This window comes from Malus domestica, chromosome 15 (genome assembly GCF_042453785.1).
Source record: "Malus domestica chromosome 15, GDT2T_hap1".
NCBI lineage: Eukaryota > Viridiplantae > Streptophyta > Magnoliopsida > Rosales > Rosaceae > Malus > Malus domestica.
This window is the reverse complement of record NC_091675.1, coordinates 40,621,800-40,648,843: the sequence shown is the minus strand read 5'-3', so window position 1 is coordinate 40,648,843 and position 27,044 is coordinate 40,621,800. Positions and strand designations below refer to the sequence as shown.

Here is a 27,044-nt window from a genome sequence, read left to right as displayed (position 1 = left end):
TACTAATGTACATTCTTCCAAGACCGCAAATTTGCAACAGGGGCAAAATGGCATGTGGGGTTATCTCAAACGACATCCAAGTATCCAGTTCGTACGCCGCGTTTCATAGGTCGAGAAGCTGAGAAATACTCACAGCGCCTGGAAGCCAGCACTCAACTCGCAGTGCCTGGAGCTGTCCCGCCAAAACGCCGACATCTACACTACTTCCAAGCAACTTACACAACTTTCAAAGTACGTTTGCTTAGCGCTTTATACGTTTAATGTGATGGAAAAAGTACGACTCTGCTCCGAATTTAGCAGCCGCTTTTAATGGCTTGCTGAGTGCTTTGTGTAAGTCTAAGAATGTGAGAACGCTCAGGAGGTTTCTGATAAGATGAAGGATCGGTTTGAGCCAGACACAAAGACTTGAAGTATATTGATTGACGGATGGGGGAGGGATCCGAACTTGCCTAAGGCGAGGGAGGTTTTTAGAGAAAAGGTTGATGTGGATTGTAATCATGATATAGTAACTTATGGTATCGTGGTTGAAGTTCTTTTCAAGGCAGGGAGGGTGAAGATGCTGTTGATGCATTCTTGAAGATGGAAGGAATGGAATCAGGGCTAATGTGGTTGTGTACAATGCCTTGATCGACGCTTTTTGTAAGGCTAACAAGTTCAAGAACGTCCATAGGGTCTCAAACGATACGAATTCTAAAGGTTTACCCCAGGAGACTGAGGAGGTATTTAGTGTCTTTCATAAAGTCTGGAAGTACATGAAGTTGAAGCAGTTTGTACCGAGCATGCACACGTCAAAGTATTGGTGAATTTTCATGCAGCAAGTGTTTGCTGTCTGTTGTTGAGAAACTAGATGGTCTTAGGGTTTCACACAATTGCACAATTGCACAATTGTGAGATGATTAAACCATCCCTACTGAAAAGTGAAAAACACATGCTTGTTTGAAATTTTTTTGTTGACAACATGCAGACAGATAAAACTACGAGAAATATATGGAACACTAGCTTATGTAATTCGACGAAGAAACCATAAGGCATAAAGCAGAAAAGTAACTAAGCAAGGAAGTGATGGTAGGTGGATGATCCTGTAACAAGCAGCTAAGCAACAGATAACATCTTTCGGGTTTGTAAGGTAGAAAAATATCTGAAACATATCAAAATGATACTCCTTTTTGCTCTCTCAAAATTATACCTCATTAGGAAAGTAAACAACAAAATTCCAGAACGGCAGATCATCATATCCTAAACTGTAGAATTCCGCTTAGTACCTTTTCGTTTTAGATTCACTTTTGGTTAGCATTATCCCTGAAAGCTTGTTGACCTCATAGAGTAAGCCGGCAGAAAACAAGAAACTGCATGGTAAAATTGGATCGTTAGCATTGTCGTCAATATACATCTCCAAGACAACTTAACGGCATGTCCAAGAGTCTAGACACTCAAAAAAGTTGTGCGGTCAATCATATTGCACGTTGGCTTTGGTGTCAAATATTTTGAATTCAAATCCCCCCTCTTTCTTTTTGTTTTTTTTTTGGTTTGAAAATGCACTCAGGATCAGGAGTACAAGACGCAAGAATATTTTTCACAGAATACTTGATTACATGCCCTTACCATGTTGTGATGCAAACTCGATGCACAGTGCCAGCAGCAATAAGAGCAATTACTTCTGCTATAATGACTGCAGAAAGGAAAAATAAATAATTTTGGTGAATACATTCTGATTAGAAACTCGGGCACTGAGATTCATGCACAGATACACTTCTCAGAAGCTACTACAAATACATTAAATAGAAATAACGCAAAGATTGAGTTTGAAAACTTTAATACTCATACGTGCTACGCTTGCACAACCAACTGAAGCGAGGTCAGATTATTTATGATCATTACAACAAAAATCATTTACAAAACTTCAATATGAAACATTTTGAGTCTTGCAAGAAACTTTGATGCAGCTTTATGTTTCATCTATCTCCTTTTTCCTTCCTCACAACGAAAGCCAAACACTAGAAAATTGGTATAATAGGTTCCTAGAATAAAAGAGTTGCATTATCGCTGTAATTTTGATTTTAATTTTCCCAAACACTAGAAAATCCTTTTTCTTTTTCCTTCGTCCTACAAACTTCAAAGAAACATGTAATAAGTGTTGGGTTTTCGACCCTATGATGAGTTGTCCTAAGTGTATTAGGATTTATAGTGTTAGAGAATTAACTTGTTTTTCCAATTGGGGTTTTCCTAATTGGTCTTGGTTTCTCAATTGGAGAATGATCATAACTAAATTCCAATTAGGATGAGTATTCCTTAATGAAGACGACCTTAATTATGTCTATAAGTTGTATTGAAGCAAAACAATAAGTTGTATGCCACTCAAGGAGTACCCAGAGAAAATAAAAGAGATAAGAGTGTATTTCTTGTTCTTGTTCTTTCAGGTTTTATATTGTCAAGTACTAATCCTAGAGGCTTGGCAACCTAGAGATGTCATGGAGCAAGCCATTATGAGAGTTGACAAATAGGTTACCAAGACGCAGAAACCTAGGTTGTGCGCAAAGTTCTGTGTGTCCCCGGTGGCTCATTTACATAAAAAATTCAATGTGTTTCAACAACTTTAGATATGTTGTCAAATCCAACAAACTGCAAGCATGAATCTTCCTTGACATGTACAGAATTTCAGAAGATTCCAGTTCACATCGACTCTCAAAGAATTAAATAAATAAAAACGAAATGAACAGACACTCACCGGCACCCCAGCCAGTCCTTATACCACTTGTTTCTTGGAAATTGCCAATGAACTGCAATAGCAGAAACCAACGCCGATAAGTATAACTGTATAAACTTGACATATAAGAGAACAAATCATACAATCTCTTTGAAACGATGAGGTTTAGAACTTACGGTGAGCAGCGCAAGAAATAGGAGAGAACTAATGAAACCCCCAAGAATGGTAAACAACTCCGTTGATGCTAACTTCCCTCTGTACATCTGTTGAAGTGATAGAATCACAGTAAACAGAAGGATGGAATACAGCATGGAACTGCCGGACCCCGCCATGGCCTCCTAGCTGACCACATGAAACAATATCAACAGCACCACCAACAAAAACCCCAGAAATGCTCAATTGCAGAAATATAAATAAATAAATGAAAAAAAAAATTCACATAATTCAAAAGAAAGGGAAAAAGGGTTTGCAACCCACCAGATCTCTTTGCTTTGTATACTTAAGGATCAAATCTTCACCGTTAAAATCGAATAAAATTACTGAATTTTCGATCCCAAAACAATAATTTGAGTACAGATTTCTAAAGTATGTCAGAATTTCCGATGTGATCCACCAGAAGTTGAAAAAAAGAAAAAGAAATAAATAATCAACGCTCATTTGGGCGCGAATTAAATTTTCTCGGCAACCAAACAGAAAACGTACCTCGGACTTCCTTACAAAAGCGTAGCTACTGCTGAGCTCTTTAGATCCCCCTTCCGTCACGACGCGAACAGCAGACACTAGTTTGTGCGGAGAGGGATATTTATAGATGTGTGAAGGGTAGTTTCGATAATATGACAAAACTAGATGAATAAAAGGTCCAACAAAAAGAAAAATCCAAACGTGTAATAATCTCGAAACGATGTCGTTGGCTTGTGGAGGAGACATGGAGTCGATGGAGTCGCCGGAGTTGCCGGAGTGTCCGGTGTGTTTGCAGAACTACGACAGCGAGTCCACAATTCCGCGCGTACTCGCGTGCGGCCACTCGGCGTGCGAGGCCTGCTTGGTCAGGCTGCCCGAGCGGTACCCCGAGACGATTCGCTGCCCGGCGTGCACCCAGCTCGTCAAGTACCCTCCGCAGGGACCCACAGCTCTGCCCAAGAACATCGACCTCCTCTCTTTCTCCCTCTCACTACACCCTAACCCTAATTCCGGTATTTCCCAAACACCCCATAAACAATCGGCCGATGGAGTTGGTAGTTTCTTGCCGTGCATTTGGTCCGACGAGTTTTACATCAAGTGGAAGGACTGGGTGCTTCCAAGCGACGCCGTTTCGGTGGAAACCGAGGTTGATGATGGAACGAGAGATGAGCTTTGTACTGTGTTGAAAGGAAGAACTGGTTCTGGTTTCGGGTCGGGTCGGGTTTGGTTTAGAGAGGAAGAGAGTGTCAGCCTTTTTCGGGTCGGTTCGTTACCGGGTTCGGATAGTTCTGGGTTTGAATTCAGTTACACTGCAAGGGTTTTGAAGTGTTTGAGTGGAATGAGAGAGGAAGAGAGGAACGAAATGGGATTGCTGCTGAGAGTTTCTTTGAGGCATTGTAGGAGAGTGTGTAAAGTTTATGGCTTTTGGGGAAATTTGGAAGATGGGTTTCTGTATTTGGGGTGTGAGAGGCGAAATCGGAGTTTTTCGGGGAAGTTGGGAGCTGGGGAGGATGGTTTTACTAAAGATGGGTTGCCTGCATTTGCAATGATTGCTATGGAGGTGTGTGAGGTGGTGTCTGGTTTGAATTCAGAGGGGTTTGTTGCTGGATGTTTTGGTTTTTCGTGCTTTAGTTTCGATGATTTTGGTCACGTTGAGGTGGATTTGAATGAGGTGTTAGTGACAGGAAGGAAGGTATGGAGAAGTGTTGTAGATTCTGTTTCTGGTGGAATAGGAACTGAATCAACTGATGCTGAAGTATTGAAACTGGCATTTTGGAATTTGTTTAAAGATGGTGATTTTGTTAGCCCGGAGGTGCTGATTGAGCTGTTGCAGAAACAGGGCTTTGCAGTAGAATGTGATAGCTCGAGATATCCGGTTGGATGTGGCTCGGATGTTTGGTCATTAGCCTGTGTGTTTCTAAGACTGTTACTTGGAAAAGAGTTTGATGAAGAGCTTGTGAAGAATTGTGGAATCTCTTTTTTTGACCATGTAACTTATGCAAGCTGGATTGAAAGAGTCCGTGCTTTGATCGAAGGGAGATTGGGTCAGGAATATGCATCCCTAAGGGAAAACCTCTGCAAATGTTTGAATTATGATCCAGCAAGTCGCCCACTTGTGATGGACCTGATGAAATGCATCAGGGAACTGATTATTAAGCCTCAATGTGATATCATGGCCAGTTTGGAGGGGGTGATTAAGGAAGATAGTAGAAGCTTTTGCTTGATTCTGGGGCAACTCTGTGGGACAAGCAAGGAAATATTAGAAACACCGAAAGAAAATGGACTGCAAGGAAGTGAAATCAGTGGAGGATCAGATTTTGATCAAGTTGGGGATGAGAGGGCTGACAGTGATTTTGTTGATGGCCTAGCAGGGGGAAAGGTCAAGTTTAAAATTCTGCAGGGTCATCGCGACGCTATTACAGCGTTAGCTGTTGGAGGTATAATCATTACACAGTACTTTTTAGATAGCACATCTCATGTTGTTTTGGTTAAGCAGTGTTTATGCTGCAGTAGAGTCTGCCCATTTTGTTTATTAGGTTCTAAGAATTCCAACAGACGGCTGAAACTAAAATAGAAGCATTCCCTTTTTGGGTGACACAAGGTGAGGGAAATATCAACCAGTAAGGTGGAGGGGGCGTTGTTCGATTAGGGAAGAAAGAATTTGTGGATATGACTTGTAAAACGAAGAATGATGGAAGGGCAGGTTTGAGACTAAAATGTTCAATAAACTTATCAAACAATTAAATTTTAACAAAAGCAAACAAAATGTGTGTGTGCGTGTATGTATATATCTTTTTATCTAAAAAACATCTTAAGATGATTAAACAAGCCTAAAGCATCTTAGAACTTACGTTAAGATGTGTTAAGTGATTTGTGTGAAACAACAAACATCCCCTCAGTTTGGCATCTTCCTTTTCCAATGGTGCATAACTCTCCGACAGCCAAGAGAAGAATATGTAAACTGAACATTAGTCATGCTCAATGCATACTTTTTTCTATACATTAAGTATGTGAGATTTAATATGGATTTTACTTCTTTTTGTAGGGGACTTTCTATTTAGCTCCTCATTCGATAAAACTATCCACGTATGGTCGTTGCAGGTACAGACTGAAATGGTTGTCTTTTATGGAGTTAGTCTTTTCATGTAATTAATTGTGTGTGTGCGTGTGCACGTGAGAGCACATGGATGAGTGTATTAGCATTTTACCTTCACTGTTGCTAATAATAATTTTGTTTGAAATGCACAAACATGAGTGCCTGCTACCACATCTACCATATAATTTCTTCTGATGTCATAACTTATAAATGCAGCTTTGTTTCGATTAATCTGTTTATTGCATGCTTGATATCATAAATGATTTGACGAGCGGGCACTGTTGATTATGTTGTTTGTGTCTTCCTAATATTCACACAAGAAGCCAACCTTTTGGAGTTTGGCCTCTCCAGAGAATAAGTTGGACTTCATATAGTTTGAATTTGGTGGTTTATATCAATTTAATTTTCTCCATGTTTCCCTTTCGCTAAGTTTTGTCGGTGCAACTTTCATGTAGGACTTCTCTCATGTACATACATTTAAAGGTCATGAACATACCATCAAGGCTCTAATTTATGTAGATGAAGAGCAACCCTTGTGCATTAGTGGTGACAGTGGAGGTGGTATATTTGTCTGGGGCACATGTACCCCTCTCCGGCAAGAGCCTTTAAAGACATTCCACGAGGATAAAGATTGGCGCTTTAGTGGCATTCATGCCTTGGCCTGCCGAAATGGATATGTCTATACTGGCAGCGGAGATAGAACAGTAAAGGCATGGTCAGTGCGGGTGAGGGGTTTGCATTCTTTATGTTGTCTGTTATTTTCTACTGGCATGCATCTCTTTTTTATGTGGAAGAAACTCTCTTTTGAAAAAAATTCAGGATGGCACCTTGTCATGCACTATGTCTGGTCATAGATCAGTAGTTTCAACGCTTGCAGTTTGTGATGGTGTTCTTTATAGCGGCAGTTGGGATGGAACCATCAGATTATGGAGTCTAAGCGATCACAGTCCTTTGACAGTACTAGGCGAAGACACATCAGGAACCGTGGCCTCTGTCTTATCTCTTGCTGTTGACAGGCACATGCTTATTGCAACTCATGACAATGGATGTGTAAAGGTGTTCTTTTTACCCCTATTCTTACTTGATCCGGGCTAGAATTATGTGTTCATTTGGGCATTTAAGGATCACATCTCAAGTCAGTCTTTTGATATCCTACCACGTATAGTTAAGATATGACTCCTGCTGTATGGGGTAAATTCCATGCTGAGGATGAACATACATGAATCCATTCAGGACCCTAAAACCAGTTAAGGTTATATACTAAGTTTTGTCCCTAAGGTTTTGATCGCCGTAGCATTCAAGTTTTCAAGTTGGCATTGTAGAATGGACTAATCAACCTGACCATTGTCATTCTGATGAACTTTTCTTTTAAATTGCCTTTTCTTTTTCGGATCTCTTCAGGTCTGGAGGAATGATGTGTTCATGAAATCCATTAAAATGCACAACGGTGCGGTATTTGCTTCTGGCATTGAGGGAAAATGGCTTTTCACAGGAGGGTTGGATAAAACTGTCAATGTACAGGTACACGTGCAAAATATGGTTTCATCCTATTTTATTTTATTTCCAGTATTTTTATGTGATGAAGCTGGTTTGCTATGTTATCAAACTTTTGAACTCATGCAAATTCATTTGCGTGTCACAGGAATTGTCTGGCGACGAGTTTCAAATAGATTCGAGGCTTATTGGATCCATCCCCTGTGATTCTGTCATAACAACTTTGTTAGGTTGGCAAGGAAAGATTTTTGTTGGATGTGCTAATAGGAATATCGTGGTATGTTTCATATTTTTCCATTGCGGTAACCAGTTACACAATATACTCTCTTCTTATCACTTCTTTTTCAACGATGATTATGTTCCATTCCCTTTTTATTTATGACACGGTAAATTGGATATCTTAATTTGGTTGCTACAGGTATCTTACTATGGTAAATGACCAACCATGGGTATGCTGTCGTGCTGGGTTTGTTTTCGTCTGTGGAAAGCTTAGCCATAGCCAATGCCAAGTGCTTGTTGAGCCAGGAAATCTAACACCGGATTTGTGTATCCTCGATGGTACAAGTTTAAAGTCCCACTCAGAGAGTGGCATGGAGTCATATACAAGCATTGTGCTACTAAGAATGTTTGCAGCTTTGCACCCTAGCAGTCCAGCAGATACACAATTTCGTGTAGAGCGTGACACAATATATTTGTCAAAATGTTGGTCATATAAATACGATACAAGAGTTCACGACAGAGAAACATTTGATACAAATATGATTATATATGTATAGTTTTCTGATAAGAAGAAATGATGATTGTACATACTAATACGAGTCGTAACGATGCGTGTTTTGCCTGAAGTATTGCACCTTGTTTACCTACATGATTAAACGATGGACATGTAAGAAATTCCTGACGTCCCGTTAAGAATTAGGGCTGGGTCGACATCCAAAACAACCGTGCAAACCGGTCAACCCGAACCAATTTGGTGGTTTTGTATATCAGTTCAATTTGAGACTGAATTCATATTCTATACTATACTGAACCAATTTAAATCGTAGTGATGAGATTCGAATATAATTATATAAGGGAGCATGTGTGCTTTAACCAATGCAATTACACTAACGTCTGATCTCAAATTGTTTATATGTTCAAGCATACAATTTGAGGCCTAAAACCCACCAACTTGAACTAAAATATGTTTTTTTTTTTTTTTTTTTTTTTTTTTTTTTTTTTTTTTTTTACAGATTTGGCTATTGTTGGGGGACTTTTAGGTTAAGGTGGACTTGAGCTTTGAGAATGTCCTCTTATCTCCTTAGGTACGGTTTCGTAACAAGTTGATAGGAGCATTTTTATGCGACTTAATTGGCTTGTTCTCATGCATTTATGTTATTTTTCCTTAGTTAGTTTAGTGTTTAAAGTCATTTTCGTGCAATTTCAGGTTTTATTGTCAAAGTATGCAAAAAGGAGCAATTTGGAACATTCTAGAGCATTTTTGGGCCAAGATTGGATTGTGCAAGCATGGAGGCATGAGGAGGGACGAATTTGAAGACAAAAGAGGCTATGAACATGCTAAAAATCTGGTGAAACAAATACAAGTTGCAAGAAGGGATAAATTTCTAGAAGGATTGACCAAAACTTCACTCAAAACCAAGAAATTCTTCAATGCCGTGGGCATTGATTCACTTTCACCAGAAATTTGAGTGATGATGCAATGCTTAAATCACCATGACATGTGAGTGGATGATGCAATGCTTAAATCACCATGACATGTGAGTGGATGATGCAATGCTTAACTCACCATGACATGTGAATGGATGACTCAATACCTAACCCACCAACAATTCCCACTCTTGCCATGCTCACCTACTCAATTCCACCAGAATTTTGTGTTAAACAAGTCCATCCTTTTCCTATAAATACCATGGCAGCAACCTCATTCAAATCATCCAGAAATTAACCATTCTCTAAGCCTTGCCTTGCCTCTCCCTACATATCTAAACTCCTTCCCATCCATTCCTCCACATAACCAACCCTTCAAAACATCACTCCAACCTTGTGTTGCAACAAAGAAGAAGAGGAAAGTTCTTGTACGTGCTTGCTATCCAACATGGATCGTTGGAACGTTTAGGTGTTTTCTTTCTTTTATTTTCAATGTATAATTCTATTTATCTTTGTTTTGTGAACATGAGGAACTAAACCCCTATTTAGTTAGGGGGAAGTTTGAAGCCATGAACATGCTTGTGATATGAATTGATTTCTTCCAATTGTGATTTGATAAGTTGTGATTGCAATTCAATTACTATTTTCTTCATAACTGATTCTTGTATGTTTATTAAGGATGCATACTTAGTTTTCATACATGAATTAGATGCTAGACTATAAATGAGTTTCACCTAATTGTTACAAGTTTATATTCATGAGTAGTGAAGGTTGCTTGTCACAATCGCGTTAATTGAATTCTTGACAAACGTATCATGCATTCATAGTTACAATTGCCTCGTCAACACTTATGATTTTCATTGAACGTAATGATCTCTGATTGTATCTCTATTATGCATTCATATAGGGGACTTTTAGAGAATAATTTGGATTGTCGCATGCATTCATCCAATTCAATAAGTAAAGGAAAATCTGAGGGTTAATTTGTGCATCACGGTCAATCTGGGGTGTTGAGCATCATAGTTTATTGAAAAGCAATTGGAAATCGATTCATGTACAAGTGTGTCATGTGTGAAGAACGGACCTCTAACTAATCCATCCATCATCTTATTTCTCAAATTCGTTTTATAATCTGCCTACTTAAAAATCTATTTAAGTTTTAGTTTATTTGTTTTACTTTCAACTTCACCAAACCCAAATCCCCCTTTTACTTTCTTGTTTTAAAAAAGTCTTTTGTTTACATTTTTAACTTTGTTTCTTTTTGTTTTTGAGTCAGTTTAGAGGTTTTAGCAAGCCCTCCTAATCCCCGGTTTAGAACGATACCCTACTTACATCTATACTACAATTGTCAAAAAGAGGGTTTAATTTGTGTGCTTATATAAATCGCATCACAAGTTCCAGGATATCTTGAAAGAGTTAGCTTGTCTTAGGAAATACTCGAGTAACATCAACAGCTCGAAGATAGCATGAAAAATCAAGATAATGACTTGCTCAAGTGAAGCGTGGTGTGGAAGTTAGAAGATTAATAGTTTACATGAGAGAGAGGAGGTTGGCATGGTTGCATGAATGGTTGAGATGTTTGATAGAAGGCTTGTGGAAATTGTCAAGGTTGCATGAATGGTGATGTCTGAGACTTGGAGTATGCTTCTGGACTAAAATAGACCTTTCTGGGCTTCTTCCTGGGTGGTTCTCTCTCACTACATTTTCTCTATCTCCTCCTATGTTAATCTGAATCCCCTTCTAATGGCTTCTCTCCCTCCTTATGTACGTAAAGGCTTATTCTCTAGGTTTCAAGGGAATATCCCTCTCTAGCTAATAGGAGCATATTTATGCGACTTAGTTAGCTTGTTTTCTTGCATTTTCATAGCTAGTTTCTACTTATTATAGTGTTTTAAGCTATTTTCGTGTGTTTATAGGTCCAAATGATAAAGTTGGCAAGAAAGTGCATTTTGGAGCATTTTAGAGCAGTTTTGAGCTGGAATGGATAGCTTACATATGGAGCACAAGGAATGGACGAATTTAAAGAAATTTATTTAAGACATTGAAAATAAGGAATCAGCTCAAAAGAAGGAGATATTATCAAAACTGGCTTATCTTATCCAAAACCTTATCCAACCTTATCTCATCCAAACTAACATTATCTTATCTTATCATATCCTAATCCTATCCTACCTTAATTCCAGCTACGAGGGGGACTCCTTATCACATTAGAATACATAATATCTGATTCTAGAAGCCTTGAAACAATGCAAATAACCTGATCATTTTCCCCTAGAAATCTGACGAATTTAATCCCTTTCTAGAAGCTTTGTGTTGAATTTCCTAGTCCTATTCCTCTAGGATTGTGTAATCCTTCTCCTCCACTACTTTGAACAAAACCCTAGCCTATAAATACATATTTTCTGCCACAATTCAAACCACCACCCTCTACCATCAGATCACCACACCATCCACCACAAATTCATCCCATTGTGCTGTAGCTGTGCAAGGAAAGAGAAGAAGGAGCCACCTGGAGCCGTGTTTGCCATTCAAGACGTTGGATTGTTTGGAGAGCTCTTAGCTGTTTTCTATCTTTTATTTTCAATGTCTAATTTAAGTTATCTTTGTTTAATTGCGAACATGAGGAACTAATTTCTTTTTAGTTAGAGGTGAATTCGAAACCATGATTATATGCTTTATATGAATTGATTACATCCAATTATTGTTTCTTGAGTCTTTAATGTTGTTGATGCACAAAACCGGAGGTCTTGGAACAACGTAAATCCGACCGTGAATCTGCAAGTAATGTAAATAACACAAGGTATATCGTGGTTCACCCCAAGGTTTGGGCTACGTCCACACTGATTATATTTCTGAGGGAGAGAGAGAGAGCTCTGAGAATGAGAGCTTGAGGGGGGTTAAGAGCCTTAAGAATTGGCCTCCTCTAATTGTGAGGGTGAGGGGTCCTTTTATAGAATAAGGACTCCTCACTTATTACATATTTGCCCATTCCTTTATCACATAATTACATTTAAGTCCTCCGAGTATTTGTACGAGATCTAAATACGAGGCCCTAAATATGGTATAAACAGTAGTCCCCCAAGTCTTCAGTCAAGAGAGTCTTTTGGCTAGAGACTTGAAATTCAGTCCATGTGTGGGCCGAAGTAACTAGATGTTATCTTGAACTGATGCTCAACTAGAAGTAACACATGCTGCGAGGCTGCTCGGCTCGTGACTTATGTTGCCTTGGTTGGCTCGACTTGCGGCGTTGAAGGCGAGGGAGTCCCTTTTATATAATAAGGGCTCGCTTCTCAATACATGAATGATGGGCTAGAGTTGATGCTCTCTAATGATGGTGAGGGAGTCCCTTTTATAAAATAAGGGCTCGCTCCTCAGTACATGAATAATGGGTTAGGAGTGATTGATAGGAGCATATTTATGCGACTTAGTTAGCTTGTTCTTGTGCATTTGTGTTGTTATTTCTTAGTTAATTATGTATTTTAAGCTATTTTCGTGTGTTTATAGGTCATAATAACAAAGTTGGCAAGAAAGTGCATTTTGGAGCATTTTAGAACATTTCTGAGCCAAGATTGGATAGTGCAAGCATGGAGACATGAGGATGGACGGATTTGAGGGCTAGAAATCAACATGTGTGTGTGCAAGTGTGTAGACCTACAACTCCAAACATCCATCCATTACACCCATTACATCCACTCATTACCAAACATCCACCCACTACACCCATTACATCCACTCATTACCAAACACTCATCCACTACACCCATTACATCCACTCATTACCAAACATCCACCCACTACACCCATTACATCCATTCATTACCATAACACTCACCCACTACACCCATTACATCCACTCATTACAAACATTCATCCATTACACCCATTACATCCACTCATTACCAAACATCCACCCACTACACCCATTACATCCACTCATTACCACAACACTCACCCACTACACCCATCACATCCACTCATTACAACTCCATACACTCATCTCCCTAGCCTATAAATACATCCACCCTTCACCATAATTTGGGGGCCATCATCCAAAGAAGCTACATTCACAAACACTTTCATCCCTTTCCTTGCCATGACCTCCATCCATTCATCTAGCCATCATCCAAAGACACCACATCATCTACACAACTCTCCACCCTTCACCATAACTCACCTATATCCATCCACCACCACAAGAGACCATCCATTCACCACTCACACCTTGGTGCCGTATATTTGCAAGGAAGGAGGATTGCTTGGAGTTGTGCTAGTCATTCAATTTGGATTGTTGGAGCATTCCAGGTGTATTCTACTTTGGTTTTCAATGTTTAATTTCAATTGTTTCTGTTTAATTGCAACTATGAGGAACTAAACCTCTTTTGGCTAGAGGAGAATTCGAAACCATGAATATATTTGCAATTTGAATTGATTTCTTCCAATTGTGATTTGATAAGTTGTGATTGCAATTCAATTATCTATTTTATTCATAACTGATTTGTGTATGGTTATTAAGGATGCATACTTAGCTTTCATGCATGAATTTGATGCTAGGATATAAATAAGTTTCACCTAATCGTTACAAGTTTATATTCATGAGTAGTGAAGGTTGCTTGTCACAATCGCGTTAATTGAATTCTTGGCAAACGTATCATGCATTCATAGTTACAATTGCCTCGTCAACGCTTATGATTTTCATGGAACATAATGATCTTTAATTGTATCTCTATTATGCATTCATATAAGGGACTTTTAGAGAATGATTTGGGTTGTCGCATGCATTCATCCAATTCAATTAGTAAAGGAAAATCTGAGGGTTAATTTGTGCATCACGGTTAATCTAGGGTGTTGAGCATCATAGTTTATTGAAAAGCAATTGGAGATTGATTTGTATGCAAGTGTGTCATGTGTGGAGAAAGACCTTCTAGCTAGCCCATCATCCATCCAAAACAACCAATTTCGTGCAAATCTATTTAGTTCTAGTTTCTGTTTTGTTTTACTTTATTTTCGTCCAAAACCCAATCCCCCTTTACTTTAGTGTGTCTAATTAGTTAGAATCTGTTTTAGTTTGTGTTTTTAAGTGTTTTGAGTCTATAGAGTCTAGTTAAGTGTTTTTAAGTTTCTTTTTGTAAGTCAGTTTAGTTTAGATTAGCAATCCCTCCTAATCCCCGACCCAGAACGATCCCTACTTATACATACACTACAATTGTCAAAAGAGGGTTTAATTTGAGTGCTTAACTTTCATCGCATCAGTGATGCTCGTGGTGAGGCGGTTGCTCAGCTGGTAGCGATGCTCTCTAACGAAGGTGAGGGAGTGCCTTTTATAGAATAAGGGCTCGCTCCTCAGTACATAGATAATGGGCTAAGTCCCCCAAGTATTTTCCATAAGGCCCAGTTGAGGCCCAATATATGGTACATAATGTAGTCCCCCAAGTCTTCGGATAATAGAGTCTGTTGGCTGGAGACTTCAAATTGAATCCATGTATGGGTCGAAGTGGCGGTTGTTCGGAGGCGGTATTTGTATACCCTGCATTGAAGCTTTGTAGGTAAAGCTTTGCAAGTGAAGCTTTGAAACTGGAGCTCTATAAATGAAGCTTTTGAAGCTAGAGATTTGTAAATGAAGCTTTTGAAGCTAGAGCTCTGTAAATGAAGCTTTTGAAGCTAGAGCTTTTGTAAATGAAGCTTTTGAAGCTGATTGACATGAGTGATACTCATGAATGTTTATGTTGAGTGATGCTTATGGATGTTGACATGAGTGATGCTCATGGGTGTTGTTGATGCACAAAACCAGAGGTCTTGAAACAACGTAAATCTGACCATGAATCTGCAACTAATGTAAATAACACAAGGTATATCGTGGTTCACCCCAAGGTTTGGGCTACGTCCACACTAATTATATTTCTGAAGGAGAGAGAGAGACCTTTGAGAGTGAGAGCTTGAGGGGGGGTTAGGAGCCTTAGGAATTGGCTTCCTCTAATTGTGAGGGTGAGGGGTTTTTTTATAGAATAATGACTCCTCACTTTTACATATTTTCCCCTTCTTTTATCACATAATTACATTTAAGTCCTCCGAGTATTTGTATGAGATCTAAATACGAGGCCCTAAATATGGTATAAACAGTAGTCCCCCAAGTCTTCAGTCAAGAGAATCTTTTGGCAACTAGCCATTCATGCCACCAACCAGGTGATGAAATGTACAACTCGTACTCTCCTTCATGCCACCAACTAGGTGATCAAAAGTACACCCAGTACTCCAAATTATACATGAGCATTACTTATGTCATTCATACATAAACATTCATGAACATCAACTCTAGCCTATCATTCATGTATTGAGGAGCGAGCCCTTATTCTATAAAAGGGATTCCCTCACCTTCAACGCCACAAGTCGAGCCAACCAAGGCAACATAAGCCATGAGCCGAGTAGCCTCGCAGCATGTGCTACTTCTAGTTGAGCATCAGTTCAAGACAACATCTAGTTACTTCGGCCCACACATAGACTGAATTTCAAGTCTCCAACTAAAAGACTCTCTTGACTGAAGACTTGGGGGACTACTGTTTATACCATGTTTAGGGCCTCATATTTAGATCTCGTACAAATACTCGGGGGACTTAAATGTAATTATGTGATAAAGAAAGGGGCAAATATGTAATAAGTGAGGAGTCCTTATTCTATAAAAGGACCCCTCACCCTCACAATTAGAGGATGCCAATTCCTAAGGCTCCTAACCCCTCTTCAAGCTCTCACTCTCAGAGCTCTCTCTCTCTCCCTCAGAAATATAATCAATGTGGACGTAGCCCAAACCTTGGGGTGAACCACGATATACCTTGTGTTATTTATATTACTTGCAGATTCACGGTCGGATTTACGTTGTTCTAAGACCTCTGGTTTTGTGCATCAACAGTATGTAACATCCAATCTCATTATCTACACTTTCATAAACATCCAATCTCATTCTCCACACTTTCATACTTAACTTGGATCGCGTCAAGCTTAGTCTTCAAGTCAATAATATCTTGGCGAGTGGTCTCAAGCTACAGAGAAATTGGGGCAGAAATATTAGACCCCTTCAAAACAACGAGCTTGGAACCCAACCTCTTGATCTCATCGGTCGAGGAATAAGCTTTAGCTGCCATAGTCTTCGCCACCTCTTTAGCAACCTTGCTTTATCTGCATCATAGCAAGCAGAGTAGTCATTCTATATTGGGCAAAGAAACTTTTCTAAACACCATTAACAAACTTGGTGGATTTCTCACAGCATATCTGGTTTCAAGAGAACACAGATCTTAGCAGCCTTCCCAGAAGCAGGCTTATTGGATTTCTCACAACTACCTACGCGAGCAGTCTCCTCCTCCCCAGCAGGCGAATCAGTCTTAGCAGCAGAGGAAGTGGGCCTTAGCATCACTTTAGCAGCAGAGTCAACCTTATCGCTCTTTATAATAACAAGCCTTTCCGAATGCGAATCAGACTTTGCTCCCAACGGATGTCTTGGCACAGACTTCGGCACGGGGGGCATGACAAGACCTCTATACTGAACAATACTATTAACAATCATACATGCCATTATCGACATGGCAGGCGCCACATGTGAAGGAAATTTTGTGAAAAACATGTTCATTTGAGCAACATCTATGGCATGCAATTAACATTTAAAGGCGGAATCATGCTTGTATGCACTCAAAACAAAACAGTACCCATGAAATTCAAAGCCTAGTAGAAAGGTGAACCAAGACTCAACTCAAGAACAAAGTGAGTTGAGAGATTTTATACTTTTGTTGATTCCTCTTTGCATAAGCAAAGGCTAATCACCCAAGGAGAGGGCCTTCATTCCTTGCGTCTTAGATCCATGGGATTTCTTGGATGAGGATGGTTGAAAGGATTCTCCAAGTTCCCAAAATTGAGAACCTCTAATTTTTCCACACCAAGGAAGGACTTGAAGAAGAGATGAGTGACCTTGGAGGATGAGAGATTGCTAGCTTATCTTCTCCAAGGGGGCCGACCTCTTAGAGAGAAAGGGAGAGACATTGTGTTCTCATCTTTTCTCTAAAAGAAACCCTAATAAAGAAAAGGCTATAAAGTCATGTTTATACCTACCTTCATTGGAGTGGCAAACTTGTAATAAGTCCAAAACCCACTCCTTCATCAATATGGCCGGCCATAGGGTGTTATTGGGCTGTTTGGGCTTTTGTGAATATTTAGTCATTAAGTTGTCATACAACTTAAGTCAATGGGCTTCCACAAACCATGAGTGACACCTAGCAGTATGTCATGGTTACCCAAGCTAATCAGAAGAGGTGGAGAACCTATTTAGTTTAGGATTACAATGCAATACGGTCTTTCTCTAATACAATACTCTTGACCACATTGTTTGGTTTGATAGTTTATTCATGTCTACTATCCAATGTGATTCATTTACTTATATGATTACTTTGAATGTGATATGGAACGACTTCCTAAATCTCATTCATACTCTGGCCAGAGATTCTTAATCATATCATAGAGTATTCTCCCTCAAGCGGTTTGAAGGTTAGAGATCCCTTGTTGCGCATTCACTTGCCTCCATGGCTAAGTGGCTTAACCCCAACTATGTCGTGGACACCATCTGACAGAGTGACTTTGACATAGTCAAAGATCCAGGACTTAACCACAAGACAACTATGATGCCTCAGGTCAAATGACTACTTTGCATTATCCCAACCATAAGTTCTCATGTGACATGAGTATGAAAACTCTTCGTTGATCGTGTTCAGTTGACTCATTCTCTATTGATCACCTACATGCTTGTCTTGGTGTCAATCACACCAATGACTCGAGACCAGTCACTTTCCCTGAGAGAAAACACAGCACGTACTGATCTTAACGGACTGTCAATGCCTAATTGGCAATCCTATGATCAGGAACGTTTAGGATATGTATACGAAAGAGAATGGTCTCATGAATCTAACTTCTTTAAATTACATTCTCCTAATTACATATTCCTTGGACTTATCATTTAAGCATATAACATTTATATGAGACGGCTTAAAACAATAATCTTTGCCCTTGATATTAAACTAGATTAGTTTAACATGTGAAATGAACGTAAAGTATCATCATATGATTGGTTTTAGGGCACATTTCCAACAACATGCTCAGATCTAGCAGCTTTATTTTTCTTCCTATTGGAATAAGTCATGTCAATCATAGGACTTTTGGCAACAGGCGGACCCTCACAAGAAGCGGATGAAGTTTTCATTTTTCTCAACTAGCATCTCTTGAGCAGGTGAGGAAGATCTTTTCTTTCCACCTTCATTCATAATAGGCTCCACGACAGCGATCAGACGAGCCAATGCATCCGTTTCGAACCACTTTACCTTTTCTCTCGGGAGCAGCCCACCTTTTTCCCGATGAAGAGAACTAAGTAGTCAACATCATTCATGGTACTCAACAGGGAAGCTCAACCCATACTGGCTTTTCCCTCATTTTTTCTCTCGGACCAGCAGGCATGAAGCCTGCATGTTCATCATCCTAGCAGCCCATGAAGCCTGCAACCTTTTCATTTCTCTCATTAACTGGCCTAGCCCGCATCAGGACCAAGAGCCCAAAAAGAACTATGCGACTCACCTAGCATTGCACCCCAGTGCCTCAATCCGCAGCCCAGCAGCACAAGCTGCCTTTGAGACTAGCCATGCCAAGAGGCCCAAGCAGTGGTCCCTGCCATAACACCTCATTGGCCCATGCCGAGCTGACTCCTAGCCTTTGCCAGCCGACCTGCCGCACCACCTCGATGGCTGCCCCGTGACAGCACTATCCAAGAAGAAAACAAGGAAAATTAAATTTTTCTTACTTCGGTGTGATGTGGAGAAGATGAAGAAAGCAACAAAAGACGGTCATTTGCACGGGCAAGATGTAAAAGATTGCTAGAGGAGAGGGAACAAATATCCTCTAAGCTCTATCTCTCTTGTAGGGTAGAATAAATTGCTCTCCAAAGTTAATTTAATAACCCACTTAAGATGGACTTAAATAGGCTTTGAGAGAAATTTATTTCCCTTTCCTAGAAGGATCTAATTTCCAATTAAAAAGGGAATCTACATCAAAATAGGAAACAATCTTATGTCTCCTCAAGCAAGAAGATCTCTACACCTGCTGCCCTTTCTTGCGAGCAGCCCAACAGGTGTGGGGGCATTTGTGGAGCCAAAAATAATCAAGAGGCGACACGTGGATTTTTGGGGTTAAAAGGACAAAATTACCCTTGATGCACATCGGGATTCCTACGCATGAGCAGTGGACAACCATTATTTAATCAAGTCAAAAATGCCCAAAATAGGTAACAAATTCAAAGTTATTTCATCCATCCTCATCCTATATTTTCCACAAGGTAATTATTTCATAACCTTCAAAACATTCCATATAAATTGAGTTAATTGGCTAATTAATGGATTTATTCATAATTAATCCATTAATTACCAATTAAATCACCCATTTCACACAAAAATTAATGCTTACCCATGTCATCAATTTGGGGTTTTGATCCTTGTTTTTTGCTAATTTTGGAGGCTCTTGAAGCCCACAATCCTGCCGAAGCAAAACAAAATGCCAGGTTTGCTCCCCATCGTCTCCGACATGGTTATCTCGAATGCACAGACCAAAGAATGCCTCAAGCTTAAGGAAATCTATGAGGATGCTCACGAACGAAGCTGTAAGCCTGTAATTAATTTGGATGAAATGTTACGAAAAAAAAAGGGTTAACGGGTTGAAACAGATGACCCATTAACTTAACGAGTTGGGTTCGGGTCACTCGTTAGCTTAACGGGTTGGGTTCAGATGACCCATTAAATTAACGGGTCAGGTTGAACTCGACCCAAACCCAGTAAAACCGACCCATTTATAGGTCACACTCATAAGTAGGTAAACTATAATATAATAATACTTTTGAAAGAAAATACCCACCCCCTAGTAAGCCGCAGTGTCGTAGCCGTCTGATAGGCCTTATGCGACTGAGTTAGCTTGTTCTCAGGTATTTATGTTGTTATTTCTTAGTTAATTATGTATTTTAAGCTATTTTTGTGTGTTTGTAGGTCCATAGGCCTTATGAAGCAATAAGATGCATTTTGGTGCATTTTGGAGCAGTTTTGGGCTTGGAATGAATAGCACATGCATGGAGCAAGGTGGTGGACGAAATTGAAGACTAAAGAGGCTAGGAATGTGTTAAAGAGAAAGAAGAATTAATGTAAAAAGGACAAAGAGCTCAGCCACAAAGGGGTGTCACTCCACCATTCACCTTTCCATCATTGCCGTGCACCACCATTGCACTCCCTTTGGATTCCTATGCCGTGCATCATCATCCATGTTCCCTCCATTGACTCATTTGTTGCATCATTCCACCTCCCTTTCCTTTCTATACCATGTGCACAATCATTCATGTTCCCTAGCTGTAACACCACTCTATTTTACCCCCATGCTTTGCATCATCACTTCACTTTCACCTTTGAATCATTTCAAACACCACTCATTGCACTTAATTGCTACACCATTCCTTGTTCCCTCCATCATTTCAGATTTCATGCATCATTACATTGAATCATTGCACTCAATTGCTACACCACTCCATGTTCCCCTCCATTGCCATGCACTTCCTCTATAAAAGGAAGTGTGTGTAACATAAATTGAGTACATACTTGGTTAGATCATTCACTCCCATTTCAACACAACCTTCATCCAAACACATCCATTCATCTTCACATCCATTCCTCTATACAAATAAACCTTCAAACACTCACCAACACCTTGTGCCGTAGCAAAGGAAGGGAAGGAAAGTGCTTGGACGTGCTTGCTGTCCAACTTGGATCGTTGGAGCGTTTAGGTGTTTTCTTTCTTTTGTTTCTAATGTTTAAATTCATTTCCTTTCGTTTTGTTGTAAATATGAGTGGCTAAACCCCTCTTGGCTAGGGGTGATTTCAAAGCCATGATTATGTGTGCAATATAATTTGATAAATTCCAGTTATGAACTCTTGAATCGTGAATGCAATTGGCTTAACTATTTGATTGATAACTTATTTGTATTTGATAATTAAGGGTCGACACTTAATTGGCATGCATAAATCCGTTGCTAGAATATAAGGAAGTTTCACATAATCGTTACAAACTTATATTCACATGTAGTGAAGGTCGCTTATAAACGATCGCGTTAAGTTCAATTCCTAGCATGAGTGACATGATGTCATAGTTGCAAGTGCTTTGTCAATGCTTATGATTTTCATTAAACATAATGATCTTTGATTGTATCTCTATTATGATGTCATGTAGGGAACTTTAGAAGAATGTTTTGGGTTGTCGAATGATATCATCCAATCCAATAAAACAAGGAAAATCTGAGAGTTAACTAGTGATGTCACGGTTAATTTGGAGCATTGTCGTTCATAATTCAATGAAGTAGTAACTGGAAATCAAGTTGTTTGCTTACATATCAAGTGTGGAGAAAAAGCCTCTAGCTATCCCATCTATCATCTTATTTCTCAAATTTGTTTTACAATCTGTCTAGCTTTTCATACTTGTTTGTTTGTTTCAACTTCGTCCAAAACTCAATCCCCCTTTACTTTAGTGTGTCTAATTAGTTAGAATCTGTTTTAATTTGTGTTTTTAAATGTTTTGATTCAAGTAAAAGTCAATTTTCGTCCAAAGTCATTCCTAGTGTCTATTTTAAGTTTATTTAGTTGTTTTAAGCTGTTTTGAGTATTTTAAGTTTGCTTTGAGTCATGTGAGTCTTGTTAAGTATTTTTAAGTTTAGTTTTATGTTTTTGAGTCAGTTTAGAGGTTATTAGCAAGCCCTCCCAATCCCCGGTCCAGAACGATCCCTACTTATACTTATATTACAGTTGTCAAAAGAATGTTAAATTTGTGTGTTAAGTTAATTTTTGAAGGGAAAACTATGAGATTTCATGTGGGATTTCTAGTGACTAGCATGCATATACAATTCAAGATTTATATACGAAAGCAACGGAAGCATGTTATCAAATAATATCAAAGCTCTAGTCATGTAAATCCCCTTCAAGATGCATAGGTTTATGTAAGATGCATCAAAAACAAATTTATATAAGAACAAAGTTTAGGAGTAGTTTTATACCTCTTGATCTAGATCTTAGACCAAGGATGGACCACCTCCAAGCCCTTTGCTCCTTGAACTCCTTGAGCCTAGCCTCCTTCCTTGCCTCCTCCACTTTGTTTAGTATGAGTGCTCCTAGGTTCTCTTCAAGTTTTCAAAATTGAAAACCTCTAAAGATCCTCACCCACTAGTGTAGTGAGAAGGATGAAGGAATAACCAAAGGGGTGAAAAGATGATTAACTAAAATCCCCCTATGGTGGCCGGCCCTTTGAGTGTTAGAGAGATATTTTTCTTTTTCTCTTTTGTTCTTTTAACACTTCAAAAAACCCTAATGAAACATTTGCTATCAAGTTCCTTTCATAGCCAAAAAGAAACAAGTCAACATTTGACCTTTCTCTCCCTCCTTTGGCTGGCCCCTTTGTGTTGTTTGGGCTTTGGGCTTTTATTTATTTCAAGTCATCCAATGCTTGAATAAAAGCCCAATGGGTTTAGGCCCAATGGGCCCAATTAAACCCGAACGTTTCTTTAAGCCCAAAACGATCTTATATCGCTTTTAAGATTTCTTTAGACTTTCTAATTAATCACAACACTTAATTAATCCAATTAATTATTTCCATCATCCATTAGTTACTCACTACAAGAGTGTATTGGTGAACAATCGTTTTAGGTTCTAATTAGCAAGGCAGCGAGGTGATTGGCACCAATCCAATTGATTATATTTAATCCAATCACTTAGTGAATTAAAACTTACTTTTAATTCACCTTCTTCTTTGACGACTACATTTAATCATCTAGAAGAACTCACAAGCCATGAGTGACATCTAACCATATATCATGGCTACCCAAGCTAATGTAGAAGTTGTTCGGAGAACCTATTCAGTTGGAATTACAATGCAATTCGATCCTTCTCTAAAACAATACTCTCAATCACATCACTAGGGTATGGATATATTATGTCAAACCCCTAATGTGATTATTCCTTCTTATATGATTCAATTGAGTCGTATAGGAACGCTTTCCTTTATTACGCTCGATACTTCGGCCGAAGATTCCAGAATCATATCTTAGAGTATTCATCCTCTCTTAACGAGGATTAGAGATTCCTTGTTGCACATTCACTTGCCTTCATGACTAAGTGGCTTAACCCCGACTATGCTGTGGACACCCGCGGATGGAGTGACTTTGACATAATCAAAGATCAAGTACTTAACCACAAGACAATGATGATGCCTCAGGTCAAAGGACTACTTACATTATTCCAACTATTAGAGTTATTTGCTTGACATGTGAGTAGACCTCCATGCAAGTACTCTCGTTCGATTGTGTTCAGTGAACTCATTCTCTTAATGAGCACCTACATACTTGTCTTAGTGTCACTACACGAATGGGATGAGACTTTCCATCCTTCTAATTGAAGCGGACATAGTATGTACCGGTCTATGCATTGTCAGTATCCCTCCGACAATCCTATGACCAGGAACCTTTTGGACATGATGGTTATGTGAAGAAGGTCTTTGTAGTCTAACTTCATTAGATTACTTCTTTAATCGATCCATTGTCCATGGATTCACCATTTAGGACATATATCGTTTATAGAGATAGTCCTAAATAGTATCTTTGCCATTTGATGTATAAGAGTCATCTATACATCCATTTATTGTCCTGAAAGGTTTTTTTCCAAAGATTGACTTTCAGGGTATATTTCCAACAATTTTCGCATCACCGTCTTGCCTAGCTTTCCCATGAAATTCCTCCGGATAGCTTCTCCTTCGGTTCAAGTTATATGTTGAAGTCGTTAATGCCGTTAGGAACATTCTGTTAAGATGGACATAATATGTCACCTTTTTCTTCCTCGTTGAGTCAATCGCCGTTCGCTAGTTGGAATTTCACCAAAAACTAGTCAGAGATGCTAAAAAATTAGCTGGAAAGGCTCGGCCCAATTTGGTTTTGTTGGAATAAAGCCATATTCGAGCATGCAAGTTTGAATCTGGGTCGTGGGAGTTGTGAGGAGGCCGTCTAAACCTTGAACAAATCGATGAGATTTGGTTGGATTATGCTGAAGAATAACCTCTGTAACATCCCACATCGCCCGGAGGAGTGATCCTTAAATGTATATTCCCATCCTTACCTAGCATGAGGCATTTTGGGAGCTTACTGGCTTCAGGATCTGTAGGAACTCCGAAGTTAAGCGAGAAGGAGGCCAGAGCATTCCCAGGATGGGTAACCCACTGGGAAGTTACTCGTGAGTTCCCAAAAACAAAACCGTGAGGGAATGGTAATCCCAAAGCGGACATTATTATGCTACGGTGGTGGAGCGGGCCTGGGAAGCGATCCACCCCGTGTTGGGATGTGACACCTTGGGCGGAGTCGTCGGGAATCTCACCGGAGCTCTCGGATGCAAATAGAACTCGTTGGGTTCTCGGGTTTACGTGCGAACTCGAGTGTTTGTTTGATGTTCCTGTGTTCGGGGCATAGAGAAGGATAGAGTGATGGTTATTTGGCGATGGTTGTTTCGCCATAGATAGCAAGATGGGTGGTGGGGACGGTCTCGATGTTGCACAATGCAATAGAGAGAGTGTGCAAACAGAGCTCGGGGGAAGGAGAAAGTGAGAGGGGTTCGGTTTGTGTGGGTTAATTCCTCATAAAATGCGCATAACTCGAAAACACTTTTGAAATTTCCGGAGGGTGTAAAATAATGTTTTTATCCTTCATCTTAAAATGTGCATAACTTGTTCGTACATCTAAATTACATCATGTTTGTGCACATGTGTTTGTATTGATGAGTACTAATTAAATAGGATGATAAAATGGTAAATTATGTAATGAAAATAACTGTACACGTAGGAATTCCACGTGGCATTTAAGGGAATTTTTGTAATTTCATTGCTTCTAGAATAAAATAAAATAAAATTTGGGACAGGACATCACAATCTAGATCCCTTAAAAAGATTCATCCTCAAAATTCAACAACAAGATTCAAATAAAGAACAAATGGGAGTAGATGGCTTTCATGCTTTTCTCAGTCTCCCATGTCGCCTCTTTAACTAAATGGTTTCCCCACAATACCTTCACCAAAGTGATAGTCTTGTTCTTCAGAGTATTCTCCTTCCAACCTAGGATATTCGTTGGTCTTTCATTGCACGTCAAGTTCGCATTGATCTAGTGGCTATAGTAGAATGACGTGGGAAGGATCCGATGTGTATCTCCGAAGCATGGACACGTGGAAGACATTTTGCACTTTTGATAACTACGGAGGGAAGTCGAGTCAGTAGACTACATCTTTGACTCGTTCAATGATTTAGTAAGAACTGATGTATCAGGAATTTAACTTTCCCTTATTGCCGAAGTGCACAACGCCTCTTCACGATGATAACTTTAGAAATAGTCAATGACCAACTGCGATGCTCCTCTGTCTATCCTGGGCAGCCTTTAGATTCATCATGATTGCCTGAATGTTCGGTGTCATAACGTCCACCAACTCTGGACCTACTAGAGCTCTTTCACCGACTTTCGACCAACATAAAGGTGTTTAGCAAGGTTTACCATACTGCACCTCAAACAATGTCATACCAATGCTCGAATGGAAGTTGTTGTTGGCAAACTCAATCATAGGTAGTGTTTGTGCCATTGATCGATAAATTGGATGAGTAAGGATAAGAGCACATCTTCAAGCATTTAAATAGTTCTCTTGTACTATTCGTCTGTCTAAGGATGGTAAACAATAGTGTAAAGTAGGTGTAAGCCCAAGGCTTTGTGAAGGGCTTTCCAAAACTTAGAAGTAAACCTAGGGTCATGATCAAGGATGATGTTGACTGAAACACCATGGTATTTGACAAACTTAGTAATGAAAAGCTTTGCCAAGCAATCTAGGGTGTAGTTTTCGCAGACGAGCTGAAAATGTGTAGATTTGGTGAGTCAGAAAAATTACCCAAATACCATTATATCCTTTAGTTTACAAGGTAACTTTTATAGGAATTTCATGGTAATATATTCCCATATTCACTCAGGTACATGAAGTGACCAAAGTAACCTGAATTTCTTCCTCTCTGCCTTGATCTGCTAACAAATTAGGCATTTTCTTACGTACTCGGCGATCTCCCTTTTCATCCTAAGACAATAGTAGAAAGGTCGGATGGTATGGTACCTTTTTCATGTTACATGAATGCATAGTATAAGCTGAGATGTGTGCCTCGTCAAGGATCTTTTTAGCTTATCACTATGCAGCACATGCATCTGATTACCCTGCATGAGTAGTCCATCTGTTCTTCGTAGTCTCAAGTCCCTTCTTTTTTCGTTCATCAAAGCCTGCATCAATTCTAAGCACTTCGGATCGCTAAACTGAAAAGTTTAGACATGATCCACTTGGACTAGTCAAATATGAAAATTGGTCAGTATAGCTCCCTAATGATCAATATCCAACGCCAAATTTATATTCCAGAGTTCTATTGGAATTGGAAACTGACTAGCTTGAAAAGTGTTCACTCTTTCAAAGGGTTTTCTATTAAGGGCATCTGCCACTACATTAGCACAACCAGGGTCGTACTTGATGGTATAGTCGTAGTCACTAACGGGAGGCATAGGCAATGACTCTACCATGCTGCATCAGCATGTAGCCTAGACAATTCAGTGAAGCATCATCTAGATTTTGAAATTACCGTTGTTGTCAAGAAGTGCAAGGATATAGGCTTGAGTGAGACAGTACTTCAGCTGTTGGAAATCTGATCACATTCATCTTCCAAATCAACTTTGACTCCTTTTTGGGTTAACTTTGTGAACGTAAGGCTATGGCTGAGAAATCATTCACAAAGCACCGATAGTAGCCAACAAGGCCAAGGAAACTTCAT

General features: G+C 39.4%; 2 protein-coding genes across 8 annotated transcripts; one reads left to right on the top strand and one right to left on the bottom strand.

Moving 5' to 3' along the window:
• Positions 1–1,060: 1,060 nt before the first annotated feature.
• LOC139192525 (uncharacterized) lies at positions 1,061–3,631 on the bottom strand. Of its 2 annotated transcripts, none has more exons than XM_070814743.1 (5): positions 3,407–3,631; positions 2,881–3,042; positions 2,726–2,777; positions 1,603–1,669; positions 1,061–1,346 (listed from the first exon to the last, which is right to left on the bottom strand). In XM_070814743.1, the coding sequence occupies exons 1-5, from the start codon at positions 3,629–3,631 to the stop codon at positions 1,256–1,258; spliced, it is 597 nt and encodes a 198-aa protein (XP_070670844.1). In that variant the 3' UTR covers positions 1,061–1,255. The 2 variants fall into 2 exon arrangements, with proteins under 2 accessions (XP_070670844.1, XP_070670845.1); XM_070814744.1 differs by having other exon boundaries at positions 2,881–3,046; positions 3,407–3,542.
• Positions 3,606–8,320, top strand: LOC139192523 (uncharacterized). Of its 6 annotated transcripts, none has more exons than XR_011576724.1 (7): positions 3,606–5,322; positions 5,931–5,986; positions 6,437–6,696; positions 6,801–7,037; positions 7,383–7,502; positions 7,624–7,752; positions 7,894–8,320. XR_011576724.1 is itself a non-coding variant. In XM_070814740.1 (7 exons), exons 1-7 carry the CDS (start codon positions 3,606–3,608, stop codon positions 7,912–7,914), a joined length of 2,454 nt encoding a protein of 817 aa, XP_070670841.1. In that variant the 3' UTR covers positions 7,915–8,320. The 6 variants fall into 6 exon arrangements, 3 of the variants coding, with proteins under 3 accessions (XP_070670841.1, XP_070670840.1, XP_070670839.1); XR_011576723.1 differs by having other exon boundaries at positions 6,437–6,706; positions 6,887–7,037; XR_011576722.1 differs by having other exon boundaries at positions 6,437–6,706; positions 6,881–7,037.
• The last annotated feature ends 18,724 nt before the right edge of the window (positions 8,321–27,044 follow it).